This window comes from Euprymna scolopes, chromosome 35 (genome assembly GCF_053919585.1).
Source record: "Euprymna scolopes isolate OS-2025 chromosome 35, ASM5391958v1, whole genome shotgun sequence".
NCBI classification, from domain to species: domain Eukaryota; kingdom Metazoa; phylum Mollusca; class Cephalopoda; order Sepiida; family Sepiolidae; genus Euprymna; species Euprymna scolopes.
The window spans coordinates 31,006,150-31,027,387 of NC_136516.1; the positions used below are offsets into that span (position 1 = coordinate 31,006,150).

At 33.7% G+C, this 21,238-nt stretch overlaps 1 protein-coding gene across 1 annotated transcript in view; it reads left to right on the forward strand.

Annotated features, from left to right (window-relative positions):
• The window catches only part of LOC145259788 (ethanolamine-phosphate cytidylyltransferase-like), a 90,845-nt gene that overhangs the window by 66,607 nt on the left and 3,000 nt on the right, over window positions 1-21,238 (forward strand). The window contains exons 8-14 of the mRNA XM_080117552.1: window positions 4,203-4,278; window positions 6,581-6,718; window positions 7,848-7,925; window positions 11,360-11,437; window positions 13,844-13,909; window positions 15,149-15,214; window positions 18,035-18,123. Of these exons, the coding sequence (XP_079973678.1) occupies window positions 4,203-4,278; window positions 6,581-6,718; window positions 7,848-7,925; window positions 11,360-11,437; window positions 13,844-13,909; window positions 15,149-15,214; window positions 18,035-18,123 (591 nt within the window). The remainder of the gene's footprint in view (window positions 1-4,202; window positions 4,279-6,580; window positions 6,719-7,847; window positions 7,926-11,359; window positions 11,438-13,843; window positions 13,910-15,148; window positions 15,215-18,034; window positions 18,124-21,238) is intronic.

Genomic DNA, 21,238 nt, shown 5'->3' on the forward strand with positions numbered 1-21,238 from the left:
TTGTATTTTTTAAAAAAATTTTTGTATTTTAAAAATTTTTTTGCATTCTTAAATTTTTTGTTGGATTAATCTTTTAGATTGATGATTTTTTAGATTATTAATTTTTAACTTTACAATTATTAAAAACTATTTTAATTAAAAAATTATACTTTTATTTTTAACAATTTCGAATTATTATTGAAATTTTTTAAATTATTTTTCAAATTTTTAGTTATTTCCTCCAAATGTTTAAGTTTGTGTTAATTTTTTAAATTTATTTTGTAAATATTTTGTTTATTTTCACATTTTTAAATTTTTGTTTATCCATAATTTTACTTTTTAAAAATTGTTTATCTAAATCTTGTTAAATTTTTATTTAAAAAAATGTAAAATATTTATTTAAAAATTTTTTTAATTATTTTTAAAAACTTATTTTAAGTTTTTATTTATTTTTTTTAATTTTAATTTTTTAAATTAAAAAAAAAAATGATTCTATTAAAAAATTTTAAAATTTTATTTTAGATTTTTATTTTTTTACTTTTAATTTTTTGAAATTTAAAAATAAAAACGATATGCACTCTTTCTTTTCTTTTAAAATAAACTTTTATTTTCCTTAAAGATATGAAACTAGTTTGCAGCCCAACAGGTCCTTGTCGAGCGACTTTTTTCTTTTTTATTTTCATATCTTTTTTTTTTCTAGCAGATATAAAAATCTCTTAGAAATAAATGTGCTAACTAGGTACTGTTTGCCCCTTTATTTGTTATTTCTGTCCCAAACAAGGTGCAGTACCACTTCGGTGTAAGGGGCTTTTTTTTTTACACAGTGATCACCACTTATCAAGGCCCGGAAGCCACTCAGGGATAAGGGTTATTGCAAGTACATCACGTTAGTGAGGAGATTTGCTGAAATGTTTACTTAAGGGGGCGGTTCATTAGAAATTTGTTAACATTGGACTTGAAGACAACCAAGTTGTAGTCCGGAGGGAATCAGGCAGATGGAACAGAGTTCCACAGGCGTGCAGTTCTAAGAAAGAAGCTTTGTTCATGGAATCCACGTTTTGATTTAGGCACAGATATAGAGTGGGGGAAATTTTTCACAGTGGCTACTATTTGGGACCAATTTGACAGACAATATGTAGGGAGTTGAGCAGTGAAGTGTTCACACTAGACTTGTGTGTCTGTAGAGTAGACTGTCAAATCAACATCTGAACAAATTTTTACGTCTAAATGAAAAGAAAAAATGATTAAAGAAGAATAAAAAAAAGTAATTTGGCAATATTGATTATAGATCGTTTTTATGATTTATGATTTCATTCATATGAATAAGTTAAAAGAATCTATTTACACAATAGTTAAAAGTTTTTGTATCAGACAGATTTGCATCAAACAAAACCAGGAGTGAATTCTTGCGGCTGGAGATTTTTTAATACACTTCCTTCCTGGCATGTCCACTCAGAATCCAGCTCCCAGTCACGTGACTGAGTTTATAAAAGGTTAAGCCGACAACGTGCTCTCTTTCTTCCCAGATCTTGAACTAACAACAACTCCACGTGGAACGGAGCTGTCGCCTCCAACTTCTCTCTTGTGACACACACAAGAACTTACTCAGCCTATGGGTACGTGGTTCAACTAAAACAAGAATACAAACAAGCCAACATGGCCCCGAAGGCACAGTTGATAGACGTTGAATCTCTACAGTTCCAGGTGAGAATTGTCTGAAGATAGCGTTTTCAATCCTATCCAAAGCCAGCCAGAGGCTTACTTGGCCAAAACGTGGTGAGACGACAACAACTATGGAAGGCAGTAATTGCAGTGAATGCAGTCAGGAGATTCAGAGTTTCTATCTGTTGCGGTTACCACCTGACAAAGGCCAGAGGAATAGTTGGCCGAAACGTCATGAAACAACTAAGAAAAAGATGAGGATAATAGTCTGCAATGAATAAAATTAATAAATAATACTCATCTCAATGAATTCCAATTAAAAATAATATAAACTTAGCTTTATTTACAATTAGCAGGGGTACCCAGCATTGCCCTGGTCATATAAAAAAAAAAAAAAAATGAAGTTACATTTGACTACACTTGTTAAATGATTTTTGTTTTAATCTAATTATATTTTATTGTGTGATTATTTATATTGGTTTGGAAAAAAAAAAAAAACAGCCCAATGCTATGAATTCAGGATTGGGGCATATGAGCGAGAAAAAAAAAAGTATTAAGTGGTAACGATTTTAAAAAAAAAAATATTTGTGATTGATTTAATAGTAATCTGATCTTTAAATCAACCACCGAAAATAAAATAAAATAAATAAATAAATAAATATTAAAAAAAAAAAAAATTTTAATTATAAAAAAAAAAAAAACTTTAAATAAGTAAAAATGATTTTTGTTTTAATACAAAGTACAAAACCAAAAAAAAAACATTTAAAAATCTTTTAACCCTATTTAAATACCATGACGTTGCAAATTTATGTACTTAACTTATCCAAGAGGTGAACAGTTCACGCATGTGCAAGTGTTGAAATCATTTAGAAAGGGGCATAACCCTCCCATAAGATTCTGCGATTGTGAAGGTAGAAAAAAAATGAATATTTTGTCCTAAATTTCACATATTATGCATCAGTCTCTATCCTGAATCATTCTCATCATTTTGAATTGGATTTCGAAATTTTTAGAGAGACATACAAACACACACACATGCAGACATTTGCCCTTTAGATAATAGACTATCGACTAGACAGCAGTTAAGTGATGAGTGGTCGGTATTGCGGTGTGAGAGGCAGTACAGAAATGTCTTCACTGCTCAATCGCTATCAACTCTCTGTTGGTCTTTGTTATCAACCTTTTATTTACATTTCATAAATCGGAATTCAATTGTTCTTTTCTTTTGCATTTTACATAATTCCAATCCAGGTTAGAATGTAGGACGTCCCATTGTTTTCGGTTTTAGTTTATTTTCAATCACCCCCAACTTTCGATCAGAATGAGGGTTGACGTGATTGCTCAACAATCGGCTGATCTCTGCATTGTGTGTGTGTGTGTGTCTACACCCGACATTTTCCGGCGTTGCCCGTCACCTATCCAACACTTAATTATAGACCATCTACATAGGGATACTCTAAGTAGGGTGCTGAGCAGCGAGATGTCTGTTCATATCATATTTAAATGTCTGTGTTGGTACAGTCTGGGAATGCCAATATCTAACAGTTTGAGGTAAGACAATTTTAGAGTAGTAGGCTCTCTGGTATCTGGGGTCCTTTATAATATAGGCGTGAAATTTGGTTGTTTCTCAAGGTATTTATGTTGCGATGGGCACCAGTTCTACAAGTTCGTCTCGGCACATTCCATTAAAGTACTTGTAAAACAAGCACTGAGATGTAACATTACGGCGATAGGACAGGGGATGGATGCTTGGTTGACAGAGTGAGACTAATTAGATTGTGAACATTATGGTGGCCTATATTTTCTGAAGGTGAATTTAGATTGACACATAAAATTATTTGCGGAGTCACCCTGCACTTTCTACAAGGACGTTCCAAAAATTATATCTTAATTTTATTCCACCCAACTTGATTGTAAATTGCATTGTTCTAATGATTGAACTTATGCATTCATAACCCGAACCTTTCATCTCTCTATTGCAGATATTGACAGTGTGAGACTTTAAGAAAGCAGTGTCTGTCATAGGTGTTTAAGTAAATTCAGCCGCAAATATAGCCCAGTTTTGTATTTATATGAATGTTTTTGAAAAAAATAGCTATACAAATATTTATAAGACAAATTGTGTAAATATTTAACTTATTCAAAAGAGGTTTGGTTATATCGCTATTAGAATAACAAAGTAATTAAAGACAGTAGATTCCTTCCAAACTGAAACCCACATTCAAAGACATTTACTTTGTAACAAGTCGGTGAAAAAAAAAAAAAAATCTCAGCTCATAAGAATACAAGTTGGACTTCCACAAAGTTTATACATTTAATTTTAGAAATCCGACTGCAAATATAGCCCAGATTTGTATTTGTGGATTCTTTTGAAAAAAAAAATAGCTATACAAATATTTATAAAACAAATTGTGTAAATATTTATCTTATTCAAAAGATATGGCGTAAAACAGCCAAATCTAAATGACCATCAGTCAACTGGCATAGCCCATCACAGCTGTTTATTGATTGTTTGTTATTGATTGTTTGTTATTGATTGTTTATTTTTCTACTTTGAACAGAATGTTGCTGATGACGCGTACACATCATCTTGGTCCAGAGAAAATTAATAAAGATACAGTTGGTGCCATTAGCCAGGTAAGAGGTCATTGCTATTTTGACCTTTTGAAAGGGTCATTTCAGAAGGTGGTGATATGCCTAGAAAGTAACAAGACAGGATTAAAAAAAAAATTTTTTTCCAGCGCTAGTGTACAGAAAGAGATCCAAATTTTTTGGACTCAGAAAATTTAGGTCATGTGATATAAGATGATCAGTGTAACATCCAATGACATAGCGTTGAATTAGTAAATCAGAATTAATATGCAGACCCGACGTTGCTTAGGATTGAATGAGGATTAACGAATGTGCCACACTTCCAATACTTTTATTGTCATCAAAATGGTTCAAATCGTCCATTCATCAATCAAGTCAATCGATTGTCTGCTCTAGTCGGAGACCAACCGTGGTACACTGGGAGGAAGCTTCACATGCCTCCCCACAGTGATTTAACCCACAATTCATTGTAGTCTACATTGTATCCTAGAAAAACCTATTGATTTTATAAATTTACTAGCATGGGCGCCTGGCGTTGCCCGGATGTTTGGATGTGTATGTTGAGAAAAAAAAAAAAAAAAAAAAGTGGTAGTAGGAAGGCAGGCTCGAACCTGTACCACAAAGGAGGAAAAGAACGGGGTAAAACCTAACGTTTATGCTGTTACGACCACCGCCAAACCGAAAGCGACATTTTTTTTAAATTAAGGCTAGACAATCTCAAGGAGAGCATAACTTTAAAAAATATTGGCGAAAAAAGTGCGCCCCCCCCTGTAGAAAAGTGCCTCGTTGAAGGGGAAGATATTAATGTTTTTAGCCAATTTTTCAATATTTGTCGTATGAAAGGTCGAACTTTAAAACGATACTGATCTTGGTAAAATCCGTCGCCTTTATTGAAAGTTTAAGGCAGACATACAAACAAACATACATACATTTATATATTGGTAACTAAAAATTTTCGACCCAAACTAATGGAAAAGCTTGCCCTATTACTGAATACCCTTTATGTAAAATTTCAAATATTTAGACCAGAAATTGTCTGAGTAATTTGGAAGAGACCACAGAGGTCAATATGTTAACTTTGACCCCTATTATGACCCCTTAAAATTTATTGTTTTGGGCTCAAATTAAGTTAAGTTAGATCCATGTCCAAGGAACCTATATCTAAAATTTCAAGTGCGTAGACCCAAAATTGTTGGAGTTTGGTAGAGTTCTCAAAGGTCAAATCGTTGAACTTTGACCATTTAATCGCCAAATCTCTGGCCAAAAACCGATCACATCGATTTTCCCAAATCTCAGTAACCTATATATCAAATTTCGAGTCTGTAGATTAAAAATTGACAGAGTTATTGTGTAGGGAAATGTACACACACACAGACACTTTCACTTTTATATATATACTAGCGAGGGGTACCCGGCATTGCCCGGGTGTTTGTAGGTGTGTGTGTGAAAAAAAAACAGGTGCCCGTGAAAAAAAAAGAAGCTTTTACGACGCGCAGTTGGAAAATAGTAAAGTGTGAAAAAGAAACAAAAAAAACAGGTGCTCGTTTTTGATTGACGTGACGGCGATAGGTATTCAGCAGTCAGAATTTTGTGCGGGACAGTTTTTAATGAGGTCAATAAATCGGTTTGTTTGTTTTCAAAAACCCGCTCCTCCGTCTGATATGACGAAGTCGACAAACGTTCACTGGCTCTGGGCCTGTTATTAGAGTCGAGTTTCGCTTTTTTTTTTTATACCGAAAACCGAATGTAACGCGTGCCGATGCGGGAAATGTGAAATAATTAACGTTTGAAAGTCAATAAAATTAAATAGACAGGCAAGCTCCGTGGGTAACTCTGAGATATTATAATTTATAGATGATATAAAAAGTTTTAAGAAGTTGCGAACCGAGCAAGCGCTTCTCTGAAAGAAGCCTTTTGTGGACATTGAGGAAAAGCGTACATACATACACACATACATTTTCGCTTTTATATATATAATAGATTTTCTATCTATTTTTATCTGTAAAATTAAAATTTTTATTGTATACTTTTCAATAATGTCCTTTTTTATATTTTATTTCAATAAATCGCTTCAAAATAATAATACTGAATATCAAAAAAAAAAAAAAAAAAAAAAAAACCAAAGGGACTGATTTGCCTTGTCACCACTTCTGGTAGAGCTCTGCAGGAAATTACGGAAGACGTTATCTGACTAGAACCAAATTGTAAGTTTTACTTAAATAATAAGCAGCAGAGTTCTTACGATAGTAAGGGAGGTAACTCCAGTAATGACGGATTGCTTAAATGTTTTATGTAATAATGTAATATGTTGCTAATTTTGACAATAAATTTTTTTTTTGTTCTTTAGGATCACAGCACACGAAGCCCTTGGACTGGAGTTTCCCAGTTTTTGCCGACAACAAAAAAAATAATCCAATTTGCAGAAGGCAAAGAACCATCTCCTGGTGACCGAATTGTCTACGTGGCTGGCGCCTTTGATCTCTTTCATATCCTTTCTCTGCGATCAACCAATGCAGTCATCAAATGTAATGCTAGTCTTGTAATCTACTAGCTGTCCTTAGCCAGCATTGTCTGGGAGTGTTTTTAAATTTTTTATTTTTTTTAATTTTTTTTTTATAAACTACACAACCGCAGAATATGTTCATCAAATATGATGGTTTTGTTATCAGCTGTCCTTATCCGGTGTAAAACAAGGATAGATAAGTCAGTCTGTCATTTAACCGAGTAATAATGAATAGCAGAATGTCAAAAAACGAAAATTGATTTTTATTTTTAAATGTCTATAATTTTTCATTTTTGGTGACTATACTTATTTTTGTATGATAGATAAGTGTTAGATTATGCCGGACGACACCAAATTGCCTTGCTGATAGTCAATTTAGGTTAATTGACTATTATTATTAAAAGTTAAAAATATTAGATAATGAACATTATTATTTTGTTAACTGTTATGTAGAAAAAGGTATGCAGAGAGAATGTTTTGAAAGAAAGGAATGTTTAGTTAAAATATTTGTTAACTTCGAAATAATAACAAGAAAAGAATGTGGTGAGCATAAACAAAATAGGTTTTCAAACTTAAGTATAAAAGCAATAAATTTGGCCAGAAAACGTGACTGAAAGTCATATGCTAGGTCTTTGTGTGATCAAATGAGGTAAGCACAAAGGATTAGTTTGAATATAGAAGCGGAGTTGTCTCTCTTCTAACTCCTAACTCTGCTTCTAAGAACGAATCTTTGTTCATGGAATCTACGCTTAGGTTTAGGCACAGATAAAGAGTGAGGGAAATTATTGATAGTGGTTTCAGATAGACAAGTGTTTTTTTTTGTGATAGTTTGGCAATGGAGAACCATAAATTGGAGCTCAGATGAGCACTTGGCGTGAAAATAATGATAGTTTAAGTTAAGAGGAGTTGGTATGAATTAGGGGATTGAAAAGAAGGATTTTTCTTAATGTTTTTGTTTTTCTTTTCATTCTAATACTATTAGAAGCACCTTTGCTTTTTTTTTTTTTTTTTTTTTTTTTTTAAACTGTTGTTTTTTCCCAGTAAGTAAAATAGTTATTTCTGATTTTTTTTTTTTTTTTTTTTTTTTTCGTTTTTCTTTAACTTTTGTGTACATGTTGGCCACTGTGATTTTCTCGAAAAAGCCGCAGCTGAAGGTGATTTTGTAATTGTTGGACTGCACACGGATCAGGTTTGTAAAAAAAGCAAATATTTCCGATCGTTGCTATTTTTGTATTTCTATATAAATAAAACAAATGGATGTATGTACGTGCGTATGGCTGAAAATATTTAATCGATAAACTCTTAAACTACTGGTCCTGGATATGACCTTCCCCCCTCTTCGTTCCTTCCCCCCCCTCTTCCTCCCCCCCTTCGTCCTCCCCCCCCTTCTTCGTTCTCTCCCCCTCATCTTCGTTCTTCCCCCCCTTCGTTCTCCCCCTCCCATCTTTGTTCTTCCCCCCTTCATTCCCCCCATCTTCGTTCTCCCCCTTTGTCTCCCCCCCTCTCTGTTCCTTTTTTCCCCTCCTCTCTCCATTTTTTCCTCTCCCTTCCTTTTTTATTCTCCCTTTACTTCCTCTTTTTCCTCCTTTAAAAATATTTATGAATCCGTTCATTCAATAAAAGTATTCTAGGGAGAGTTAATTTTAGCCCCCTCCTACCCGCTCTCATAAATCTTATCAAAATAACAATAGCATCTCCAAATTTAACCTAATAAAATTTTTTAAACTCAACTTGTATGCACCTCTCGTACGTTTGGTTGACTGATTATTGAAGATCAATAATGTCTCCAGGGAACGCTTATTTGAACAAACATAAAAAGTATTGGATGTCGAATTGGTGACACCTGGAAAGAATGAGTAGTTTTACTTTGTTTTATTTACACATTAGAGTTTTAACATGGAATGAGGCTATATGGTCAATTTGTCCAAAATTAAATCCATCTCAGTTCATACTAGCTGACCTGACCCGACCCAGCTGTAACCCGGAAAACAATTTTACTTTAATTTTATTTTTACACAAAGAAAATGTAAAATTAAATTAAATTTGTAATTCCCAGAAAAGTCTGTTTAGTTTAAAACAATTATAAATTTAGAGCTGTTCTACTTTTTTTTTTCTTCGTTCGTTCCTTTCTCCCCTCTTCATTCCTTTTTGTCCCTCCTTATCTCCCCATTTTTTCCTCTCCCTTCCTTTTTTATTCTGTTCTCCCTTCCTTTTTTATTCTTCCTTTTTTATTCTTCCTTTCTTTCCTCTTTTCCCTCATTAAAAAATATTTGAGTCCGTTTTTTTTTTTTTGTTGCTTTTGTTAAAAGAAGCAATGACATGTTGGGTTAACATTATTCGCAAATTGTTGCCAAAAGGTTAAAATCAATTTAATTACAAGTTACAATTGAAAGAAATGTGTGAAATGTTAATCTTGCAGTATAGTTAACACCCAATCCAAAGTGGACCTTTTTGAGGAGTTATTTCTTTCCAACATTAAAAAACAAACCCTATAACTGTTTGCATGCACAAATTTTCTTACTTTGTTTTTTTTTTCTTTTTCTTTTTTTTCTTTTTTAGGGATGCCTACAGTATTTCTATTTGTTATAAATAAGAATTCTGCATTAATTGAAATACACATATTTATGCATATTTTATGGCTGGGCAATGCTGGGCAGCCTGCTAGTTATAAATAATAATTATTTTTACACCTACAGACACTAGTGTTGCTTTTGCAATCATGGACGTTACAAATTTAGCATTTTAAGATGAAGCAACAAAATGACTGTTCGCGCATGCGTGATTAAGAAACAGCGTCAAAACCAAGAGTTTTACCTTACCCCCACCCCCACCCCACCCCTTCAAACAAAACAAAACCTGACAAAAGAAAATCCGATGCAGTGCGGATTCAAACAATTCATGGATGAATAGGGTGTCCGTTCTGACCAAGCTGCACATACAGACCACTTGGAAATGGAAACGTGTCACAGGACACTAAAGCCGATTTCTGCGCAAAGAAGCTACCCTATATGTGAAGGAAGTAATAATTGGAACATGGCAGAAACAAACAAAAATAAATCCGACTCAGCATTTTTTAAAAGTACAAATAAAATGTATTTATTTATGGTACTTTCAAAATAACGCATTTCATTATTTTTCCAATGTCTCTTCACACACTCGTTCTTTTCTTAAAAATCTGTCACTGCTACTTTGCATTGGCGCCAGCCGGCATTTTCTTGCCTTCGAATTTCTTTCACATGTCCATCTTGGCTGGCTCGCACGTTGCTTTTCTCTCAACCGCGTGGAGTGTTTTCTTTCCTTTTCTCGTGACACAAGCATGTGCACAATTGCTAATTTGCATATGTGCTTTGATGGCTTCTGCTAATATTTTCGCTAGCCAGCTATCCTTCGGCTCCTGTTGATATTTTCACATGCACCCCCACATGCTCTGTTAAAATAATTACTACTGGTTGAATAATTCAAACTCAGCTACAAAATTACCTTTGACTCCAATTGCTAGGATGTTACTCCTAGGCCGACAACAATTATGAGAAATTAAGGGAAATTAAACACCTATAAATGCTTACTATATAACTAACTCTTATAATGTTGGAGGAAGTATAGGAATTTAACGGGTCATTCTTAACTGCAGGTATATAATCAGCTAATCAGTTAGATCTTCTAGAGCCGTTGTCGATCTTCTAGAGCATGCCATTGGTTGTCGACTTATCACTGATGATATGACCTAATCTGAATTTTGATGTGTAACGTCGTCTTTGTGGATTCTTCACCCAAAGCGTATCCGCCCCTTTATAGTAGTGATTGCAGCACGAGTTGGACATATCATTCTTGGGAAAGGTAATAGTAGGCTTCGTATATAGGGTAGCTTCTTTGTGCAGAAATCGGCTTTAGTGTCCTGTGATACGTTTCCATTTCCAAGTGGTCTGTATGTGCAGCTTGTTTTTTTTTTTGTTTTTTTTCTTCCTTTGAAGATTGTAACGCCGGATATGGGGCAGCCAAACCAGCTGCCAACATTGCCCCGCTTTTTTATTGAAACCAACCGAGAGCTCTTTTTAGTATCCTCGCTGTTCCCTTAAGTGCAATTGTCTGAATCTCTTTTGCACTTGGTTCACCAGGAATATCAGTTAGGTAGGACTTTAGGTTCTTCTTCATAAGTCCTGTGCCACCTCAGAATGGACACCCCATTCATTCATGAATTGTTTGAATCCGCACTGCATCGGATTTTTCTTTTGTCAGTTTTTTTTTGTTTGAAGGGGTGGGGGTCAGGTAAAACTCTTGGTTTTGACGCTGTTTCTTAATCACGCATGCGCGAACAGTCATTTCGTTGCTTCATCTTAAAATGCTAAATTTGTAACGTCCTAACATCTGTGTCGTCATGGTCCGATCGATAACATGTTTGCTTATGAACTTAAGTTTTGCAAGTTATCAAGCACGCAGTATTTTTTTTCTTTTTTCTTTTTTTTTTTTTTTTTTTTTTTTTTTTGCTACACAACTTAGTTTTCAGTTTCGCTTTTCTTTTTTTTTTTAACCCTCCCCCTCCCTCCTAGTATAATTATATTACTTGAAAACTATATATATATATATATTTTTTTTTTCCAAATAATTTTGTCATTTCTTTTTCAGGACGTTAACCATTACAAAGGTGCAAACAACCCCATCATGAACCTTCATGAGAGGGTCCTCAGCGTGCTGGCTTGTCGAGTAAGTAATCGCAATATTCACCCATGCATGAAGTATCGCTGTCATATCTGGGTTTGTGTGCAACTCGTTCGTCTCTTCTCTCTTTTTCACTTGTATGAGATGCAAAACACGTCTCTAATTACAATTCTGAATTTTTGAGATGAGGGCTGATTGTTTATATTGTTTTGATCGGACTATTGTTCTCATCTTGAGTGTTATTTGTACAACGTTTTAATTGATGTACTCTTCGACCTGTCAAACTTTATTAGTTACCTCCCTTTACCTCATTGGTAACCAGCTGAATGGTAAAGTTAACAAAAAAAAAATTGTTTCCACGTTAGTTACCTTGTTGCTTAGAATATATATTCCATAATTCGTGTTTAGTTCAACGGTTTAGGATTTTACCTATTATTGACACTTATATGCACGCACTGATCGCTTTAAAAATGTATTAAGATATCTCAGGATTTGATGTAGAGCACTTTTTTTTCCTAAATTTTTTGTATCTAATTTAGAAAAAAAGTTTTGGAGAGTAGATACATTCCTTGAATGCAAAGTTTACAAAGAAAAATAAATACTAATAATGTACCCAGGACCAACAATTAAGCAATTAAACTGAATTAAGTTTTGCTTCAAGTTTTAACAATCCACTGACAATATGGTTGATAAATATAAACTACTTAAACTACCCATCCTGAAACATAAATAAGCAATAAATATATTATTACAGTTCTGAATTTTTTAGATGAGAGCTGATTGTTTATATTACTTGTTTTGATTGAATTGTTGTTCTCCTCTCGAGTTTTATTTGTGTAGCATTTCAGTTGATATAGTCTTCGATATGTCAAACTTTTTTTTTAGAGTTATCTCCCTTTAGCAACCCAATTTTTTTTTTTTTTTTACACATACAACACCATGTCGAAAAAAAAACCCCAAAAAACTCCAAGAATACGAAACCATTTATAGAGCCAGTAACTTTTCTCTTTTCTTTTCCAAGATGGCGACCAACATGCCTGATGAAGGTCGAAGGCTACATCGACTGAAACATTACACAAATAACACAAGTGAGAACAATAGTTTGATCGAAACAAGTCATACAAACAGTCTCTAACTTAATATAATCCCACACTGTCTGCTCAGCTCCATCCCCTGTCTAATCTCTGCAATGTTGCATTCCTGTGCTTGTTTTTCAAGTACTTCCACTGAATGTGCTCCGATGAACTTACTGCATTTGTATGCCCTCTCAACATAAATAGCATTTGACCAACCCGACTAGGAGAAAAACCTCACCCCTTTACCATAGATGTCCCCATTCCAATAGCACCTTTCCTTGGATCGTGTGGTGCTACCAGATCAAGCTGTTGAAGATATTAACTTCCTGACCTAATATGGTGTGTTCCTCCCACTTCCTTTTTGCAAAACTCAATCATGTTCTGCAAAGTCAAAAATAAAAATAACAATTTTCCTCTACAAAATGACCAAAGCAAATTCCATGACGATATTAAAGAACTTGAAGCGTGAAAATATTTTACCAAAATTACTGGATTCGTCATTAAATAGCCTGAAAAAGGCTTGATATGCCATAAAGCAAAACGACCAAACCTCGAACTGCTTGCTTCTGGAATTCCCGTCCTGCTCTTTTTTTCCCTGACAACGTGCAGAAATATTAAATGTAAGGTAAACAAACGTCTTGCTGCACAATTCCCCACTTCAGATTCCCTCCTTAAATCTGGCTTAAATGAAGGCTTCATTCGAAATTGCGTGCAGGTTCCCTGAGTTCGACAAGATACACCTGAAGAATGTCGGAGGTTACATCAACCAAAATGCTGTGAAAATAACATTCAAGATGAGAACAATAGTCCAAAGGATCCAAAAATATTAAGTTTCTGTGGATGTTTTTTTTTTTTTAAATGGCCACTCAGGGATAAGGGTTATTGTGTGTACAGTAATCAAAGGGATAGTGTAGCAATAGTATTGGAGAATTGGTAAGGTGTCATTACTTATGGGGGTGGTTCATTAGGAATTTGTTTGTGTTGGACTTGAAGACATCCAGGTTGAAGTCTGGAGGGAAACAGGCAAGCTGAACAGCGTTCCACAGGCGTGCAGGTCTAAGAAAGAAGCTTTGTTCATGGAATCTACGTTTTGATTTAGGCACAGATAAGGAGTGGGGAAAATTATTGACGGTGGTTTCAGCTAGTCGGGTGTTTTTTGAAAAGGATTGGTGAGGGGGGACCAGAGAATGGAGCTCAGATGAGCACTTGCCATGGAAATAACGATAGAACAACAGGCCTGCTACTGTGGGAAAGAGGTTGTAGGGTAGAGAAAAGGGCATTCCCCACTAAGCCACAAAGTCTATTTTTTCTTTTTACATTACAACTTTTGACTTTTGTCTCGAATTGAGATCTGTTTTTTTTTTGTTTTTTTCAGTACGTCTCAGAAGTTGTAATTGGAGCTCCATATTCGGTGACTGCAGATCTTATGGACCATTTCAAGGTAATTCTTTTATTTTTAACCAAGTTGCATTTGACTACATTTTTGTTTAAATTTAATTATTTTTACTGTGCAATAATTTATATCGGTTTGAAAAATAAAGTCCACTGATATCTGCCCACTGCTACAAATTCGAAATAGGAACATGTAAGCGAGAAAAAAAAGAAAGTTTTAAAAAATATTTGTGATTTACGTAAGTAATGATCATGCATTTAATAGTAATTTGATTTTTTAATCAATCACCAGTTAAATCAACTGCTGATAAAAAAAAAATCGAAATAAGAAAAATTAATTTTGCTTGAATTTAATTAACTGCTGGTAAAAAGTTTCCAAATAAATAATACAAAATACAAAACAAAAAATATTTAAAAATCTTTTAACCCTGTTTAAATGCAAAAGCTTACTGAAATAAACATTTTCAAAAATATGTTAAAAATAAAAAAAAAATGTCCGCCGTAAGGTGGGTGAGAATGCAAAAACTAATAGTCATGAGATAGCCTTCTAACCGGTTCAGCTACAGTGATGGTCATACCATGACATTGCAAATTTATGTACTTATCATATCCAAGAGGTGAACAGTTCACACTTGTGCAGATGTTGAAATCATTTAAAAAGAGACGTTTTTACATGACCCCCTTCCCCTAGCACATTCTGCTGTCGTTAAGGTAGAAAAAAATGAATACTTTGTTTGAAATTTCACATATAGTGCATTCGACTCCTTGCCCTTTCAGTCAGTAATCAAATCCTATTTATCCGATTTGAATTTCGAAAGTTTTAGCAGTACATACATACATACTAACAGGCATCTTTCTTTGATGTAATAGATGATGAAAAATATTTCTAACTTTTATCACTAATATAATAACACACATTGATGTGATGCTATTAGTGTCCTCCCCCTCTCCAAGTATAAGAAGTAAAAAATTTTTTTATTTGGTTCTTGCCCAGAATTCACCCTCTATTAAGACACAAAAGTAAGAAACAATCTGTATGATGTACACACCCATAAAGCAATGAAAATATCGTATTCCAAAAGTCACATCCTGCAAAGTCCAAAACAAAAACAGTTTTCTACAAAACAATCAAACCAAACACCATGATGGGTATTTGCCACCATACATGGGTATTTTACATCATTAGAATATTTGAAGATATAAAAAACTTGAAACATAAGTTTTTCCTAAAATAATTGATGTGACATTAAAAAACACCTGAACGATCAAATCTTCTCTTTATGGTCAGGTTGATCTCGTGTGTCATGGAAAAACTCCAGTAATGCCTGACGAAGATGGTTCGGATCCTTATGCGGTACGTGTTTTTTTTTTTTTTTTTTTTTTTTTTTTTTTTTTAATCATTTGCCATTTTATTATTTATTTATAATTAATTTGTTTGTGTGACATTGGTTGCGGACTACTGTCACGACCCAGTTAATGGATGACCGAATTGACTGGCAATCAGATCGAGACACAAAAATTTATTTTATTTTATATCCAATATCTCATAATTATCTTTGGTTAATCGTCGGATGTCGGATTAACCAGCGAAACATATCATTAAGGGGAATGGAACAACAGAGCAATAAATGACGAAACAAACACTCAATTAAAGTTTAAAATTCAAGGAAGACTTTTATATACAAAAAAGAAGAAAAAGCTCCGATAAAAAGAATGAGTGAGATAGACATATTATGTTTGCCAGATGTATGCGACATGCAATTACAGTACAGTATGTATAAAAGTTTGTGGATAAGAAAAGATATTGGCATGAGATAGGCCAAACTTAGTTGTTTTGTCCGTTAGGGTAAACACAGATCATAAGTTCGCAAACACAATATCCAAGAAAAAAGTTGAGATGGCGAAAGTCTATCTCTTCCTCGAATCTTAGTTCCAAAGAAGAATATATGAGTTCAATCGACAATACGATTGTATTTGAATGATAATCCGCAATTTAATTAATTCAAATCTCAACCAGATTAAATGTTGAGTTCAACCGACAATACGATTGTATTTGACTAATAATCCGCAATTCAATTGATTCAAATCTCAATCTTCGATGAGGTCCGATTCTCGGAGATAATGTTTGTATACCGGGCTGTATCGCTTCTTTTCGCCAACTGTTTATTTCTTATTTTCAAATCCCTCGTGGTCCGATTTTCCCGCCACAAATGTTCGCTGTCTGGTTGCCATGCCGGCGTATTTCTGCTCGTTACGGCGATATTCACACCCAACCTTTGCCCCACTTCCCTCAGCCAAGTGTCTGCCACGCCACATCATTTACAGAGAGAGGGGGTTGTCTGGCTCATTAGATTTTAAGAAGAGAGAGAGAGATATATATAGAAAGTAAGTCTTAACACCAGATAGATAGATAGAGAGGTAGAGAGATTGAATGTTCGTTTTGCTCTGCCGTCACACTACTTCCATGTTCTACACCAGATGGCACGTCCTCTTCATGTTGTTTGAAAATAGTCAAAATTTCTTTTTGCATGAGTTGCCTCAATGTGTGCAGTCAGCACCAACCCTATTCAGGGTTTAACCGGCTTCCTCCGTAGAAGGAAGTTTCATGGGAGTATGAAATTCACAAGCGGTCCCCAGTCACATGTATATCCCTGTTAGGAGAGATGACGACGTTAGGTTTTTGCAACTTTTTGCAGGGAGGTGTCGACATTCTCCTACATACAGTACCTGGACTTCCCAAATTGGTCACCCATTTTTAGTAATGACCAGGTTCAACGTTGCTTAACTTCAGTGATCTGACAGGAACCGGTGTGTCAATGTGATTATGCCTCAATAAGTGATGATGTCTAGCTTTCAAGGTAGTTGTAGCAGTGATGTAGCAGTCATAATGATGCTTCCTTTTAGTTTGTGGATAGAATAATAAAAGCAATTAACACGAGCAATAATGGCTGATATATAAAAAAAAGAAAACACCAAAAAGTCTTCAAGAAATAAAAGGGAAATAACTCTTTAGTTTAAAGCCATTAAAATAGAACATACAACAAATAAAAAAAAATATATAAATAAAATGTTAATATAGGAATGAAAGAGTGAAGGAGAGAGCGAGAAATAAATGGTGAAGGAGAGAGGGAGAAGGGAAGAGTGAAGGAGAGAGGGAGAAAGAAAGGGTGAAGGGGGGGAGAGAGAAAGAAAGAGTGAAACCGAAAGAAAAAGTGAGAGGGAGAATAAGAGAAAGAGTGAAGAAGAGAAAGATAAATTGTTGTTTGATTCTAACTAGCTATTTCTTTTTATTATTGCTACATGTTCTTTTCGCTAAAATGTGTAATTAGCTACCAGAATGATTATCTTAAAAATAATTATTCTGGCAAAAAAACCTTATTAAAATGTAGATAATTTGAAGTAATGACCTAAAAGGGTTCCTGGTGTTAGCAGATCAAGCTGTCTAAGGATACCGGCTTTCTGTATTAAAATTCTTCCCAAATTGGAACCCCTCAAAGTTATCCTTACTCTTAAATGGAGATCACAACAGGTTTGTTAGGTTGCAAAACGTTCTATCATCTGACATATAAGGTTGTTTTGTCAAATTTTTTCTGTTAATACTGGTGATGAATTGATATTTGATTTTGACTAGCCATTTCTTCCTTAGCAACATATTCTTTACACTGTTGTTTCCTTGCAACATATTTACATTAAAAAAGTGTCATTTGCTTCAGTTCATTCCAAAAATAATTGTTCTGGCAAGGAAATTTATGACAATGGATACAATTTTAAATAATGACCTAAAACTCTTATGATGAAACAAGGGAGATAATTCCAAATGATTAAAACCTTTTGCAAGATATACAAAAGCTATTCTTAACATGGGAAGAGGGATGGTCATTAGAAAAACTCGAATTTATCACTGATTAACTCCTTAAAATAGCTCTTCAGAAACAGTTTAAAATCAGGCTTGCACATCATCGTAATGCCTATGAATTCCTATTAACAACATTAAAATGATTTTATACATGAAAGTAAAACTACTTGGTCTCAGTTTACATGATTTTTGGTGTTAGCTGTTTTCCTTTCATAAAGATCTTTTTTTATTTTTTTATTTTTATTTTTTTCTTAGAGGGAAGATTGAGACCTGTTAAATGTACATGATTAATTTTTTCTTTTGTTTTTTCGTTTTTAGGAGCCGAAAAGAAGACACAAGTTCAAGATCTTGGATAGTGCCAACGATTTGACCACACAATCCATTGTGGAACGCATCATCAGGAACAGGTAAAAAAAAAAAAAAAGGAGGTACTTGCACAGTTTAATTAAGACATTAAAAAATGAAAATATCGACAAAAAGGTTATATCGTACATATCTGTTATGGAATGAAGTTCTCTGAGGAAAAAATTTCACTTAATTTCAAGTAGTAGTTTTTTTTTTTTTTTTTTTTTTTTTTTAGGAAAAAAAGCCAGTATTAAAGATGCGGAAGGAGTGTTGGCGCTTTAAACGGAGGTATCTTCCCATGGTGTATTAAAAAAATTCAAAGATTCCTGACTACAACGCGCTGTCATAAAAACATGTTTTTCGGCTTTAAAAAAAAACACTTCGATCAAATTAAATTTGTTTTTTTTTGTTTGAGATCTTCAGTCCAAAACCGCTATGTACAATATAACCGTTTTTCGATAGTTTCATTTTTTTTTAATGTCTCGATTAAACTGTACAAGTCCTAAAAAAAATAGCAACATTTTCATCTTTCTGAATCTTTTACAGTTCTTAGAATAGAAAATTTACCATCTATGGGGTGCACCCAACCAAATTTACATCTTCTCCAAAACACTTCAAATAGATTAGATACTAAAAATTTAATACGAAAAAAAAAAAAAATGGCTCTACATCAAATGTTGAGTTATATTAAATAATCTCTACTTTTATATAAAAGAAACTTTGTGTGTCTTTCCTATGGACTTCGAAACGGCTGGGTCAATTTTTTAAAAGATTTCACCTGAAGGTACTTGATGTATCTAGGAGTGTTCTTACATAGATTTTGTATCAGAATGTGTTCAATAAGTATCAATAATTGAATAAAATCCGATTTTGACCAAAGTTTACAATTTACTACAACCTAACATCACAATTGGATTTGAAGTTTTATCACCTCACAAGCAAAAGGGCCCGACATATAAAGTCGGAAGTGACAAGTCGCATTTGAAATAAATGTTTGTTTTGAACACAATTGAACCATGATACTCGACTTGTGCATTTTAAACTTTAAGTCAAGCCATTATATATTCCAATAGAAAAGTGAGAGCGTGAAAAGTAATATTGTGAAGCTTAAACATGGAAAAGTAACGGACTAGTTGTTAAAACTGGAAAAGAAAAGGGACAAGATATTCTAGTAAAAATATTAATAAATTTATAACTTAAAATATTGCAGCATTAAGAATCGATTATATAATGTTATAAATTGAATTAAAAAAAAAAATCTTTTCATGTTCGCATTTTTCTATTGTAATTCATGATTTTTCCAGGCTTCCATTAAATTCACTTGTTCTTTGTTTAATTTCAGTCTTATTTTTTTGCCCCCATAAACACATATATAATAACAATGGCACTCGTCTGCTTTCAATAAAATGCCCCCAATTATCTCCCTTCCATGTTTTCATTCTCTCTGTTTCACTTGTTACTTCTCTTTTCGAATTAGTAGCAACAGTATTCGCCGAAGCGATGTGATTGCTATGGAAACCAGTCATAAAAGGCGTCGCTCACCTCTTTACATATTTTTACGATTTTGAACACCAGAAAATTCATTATAATTTTTGTTTTACTGAACGAAAATTGAAAATTTTTTTTTTCACAATATAGCTAAGAAGGTTATCTATAAACTGTAATAATTGTTTGAAATTTGGTTGAAAAATGAATGAGCGGTGAAGCTGTAAAGCAGTTCTAAATGACTAAAACTGCCACTTAACCATATATTCAAACACAGTAGTATTTGAATGATAAAAATAATTTTATAAAATCAACAGCAGGCTTTTTACAGTGAAATGTATACTATTCTGTATTATGCACCAAGTTATTGACAGAAGACATATGAAGTTACCTCTCGGTGCATTGCGGTGAGTCCCTAGGCAATTAATCGATTATCTTTGGTAAGTATCAAAAATTGGTAATCGAAAAAATCAAGAAATTAAAGAATGAAATTGGATTTTGATCAAAGTTAACACTTTTCTACAACGTAACATCATAAATGCATTTGAGAAGGTTTATCACTACACAAGCAGAAAGGCCCAGCCTATAAAATCAACTATAGATTCTTTTATAAGACAAGGGTGCATTCTGAAATGAATATTTCGTTTTAAAGCACAATTGAACCATGATGCTTGACTTTTATATGTTTAACTTTAATTCAAGTGATTATGTAAAAATACTTTCATAAAGTCAACATAAAATCACTTTCAAAATGAATGTTTCTGTTTTGAATACAATTGAACCATGATACTTGACTTTTGCATTTTAAACTTTTAGTGAAACCATTATTTACAAATAATATTATAAAATAAGCAATAGATTCTTTATAACGCAATGTAAGCTACAGTGTATTGTGAACTAAATCACTGCAGGGAGGCAGGTGAAGCCTCAACCTGGTACACTGTAGGGGACGGGAGTGGGTTGGGGTTCTAATTAGAGCAGACAATCGATCGATTTGATTAAAAAGAGGGCAGTTTTACTGATTTCGATGACAGTATGAGTATGAGAGGGCGGAACATTTGTTGATCCTCATTCAATTCCGCACAACGTTGGGTATCCTTTCTAGTACATTTTTAAAAGGATCAGTGAACATGTGTGTTTGTGTCAATAATATAAATGTGCTTAATAAAATCTAAATTATTGAATTTATAATGATGAATTATGGAATATATATTCTAGACAACATGGCGGATAACATGGGTACATTATTTATTTTTGTAAACTTTATTATTTAGGAAGTAATGCTATTGAAACTATATCTTACCCCACAAAAAAAATACATTAAAAGTTAAAAGCGTTTAACAAGGTCTGGCATGAAGGGCTCTTCATGAAAATTAAATCTGGACAAATACTTAAACTCAGATCTTTCTAATAACAAGAGAAAAAAGTCTTGATTGTCCGCGATGGACGAATGTCCAAACATGATATCCAAGCAGATGTGTTTCAGGGGTAAATTCTTAGATCTTTATTATTCTTGATAATCAAAAACGACCTCGCTGATAAGATTGCACTGCTGATGCAATTCTCTATCTATATAAGAGCCAGGTACGTCCAAGGATGGAATACTGTTGCCACATCTGGGCAGCAGCTGCTAGAAAGGACTTGTCCTGCCTTGATTCGGTTCAAAATAGACTTTGTGGCCTCGTGGGAGAT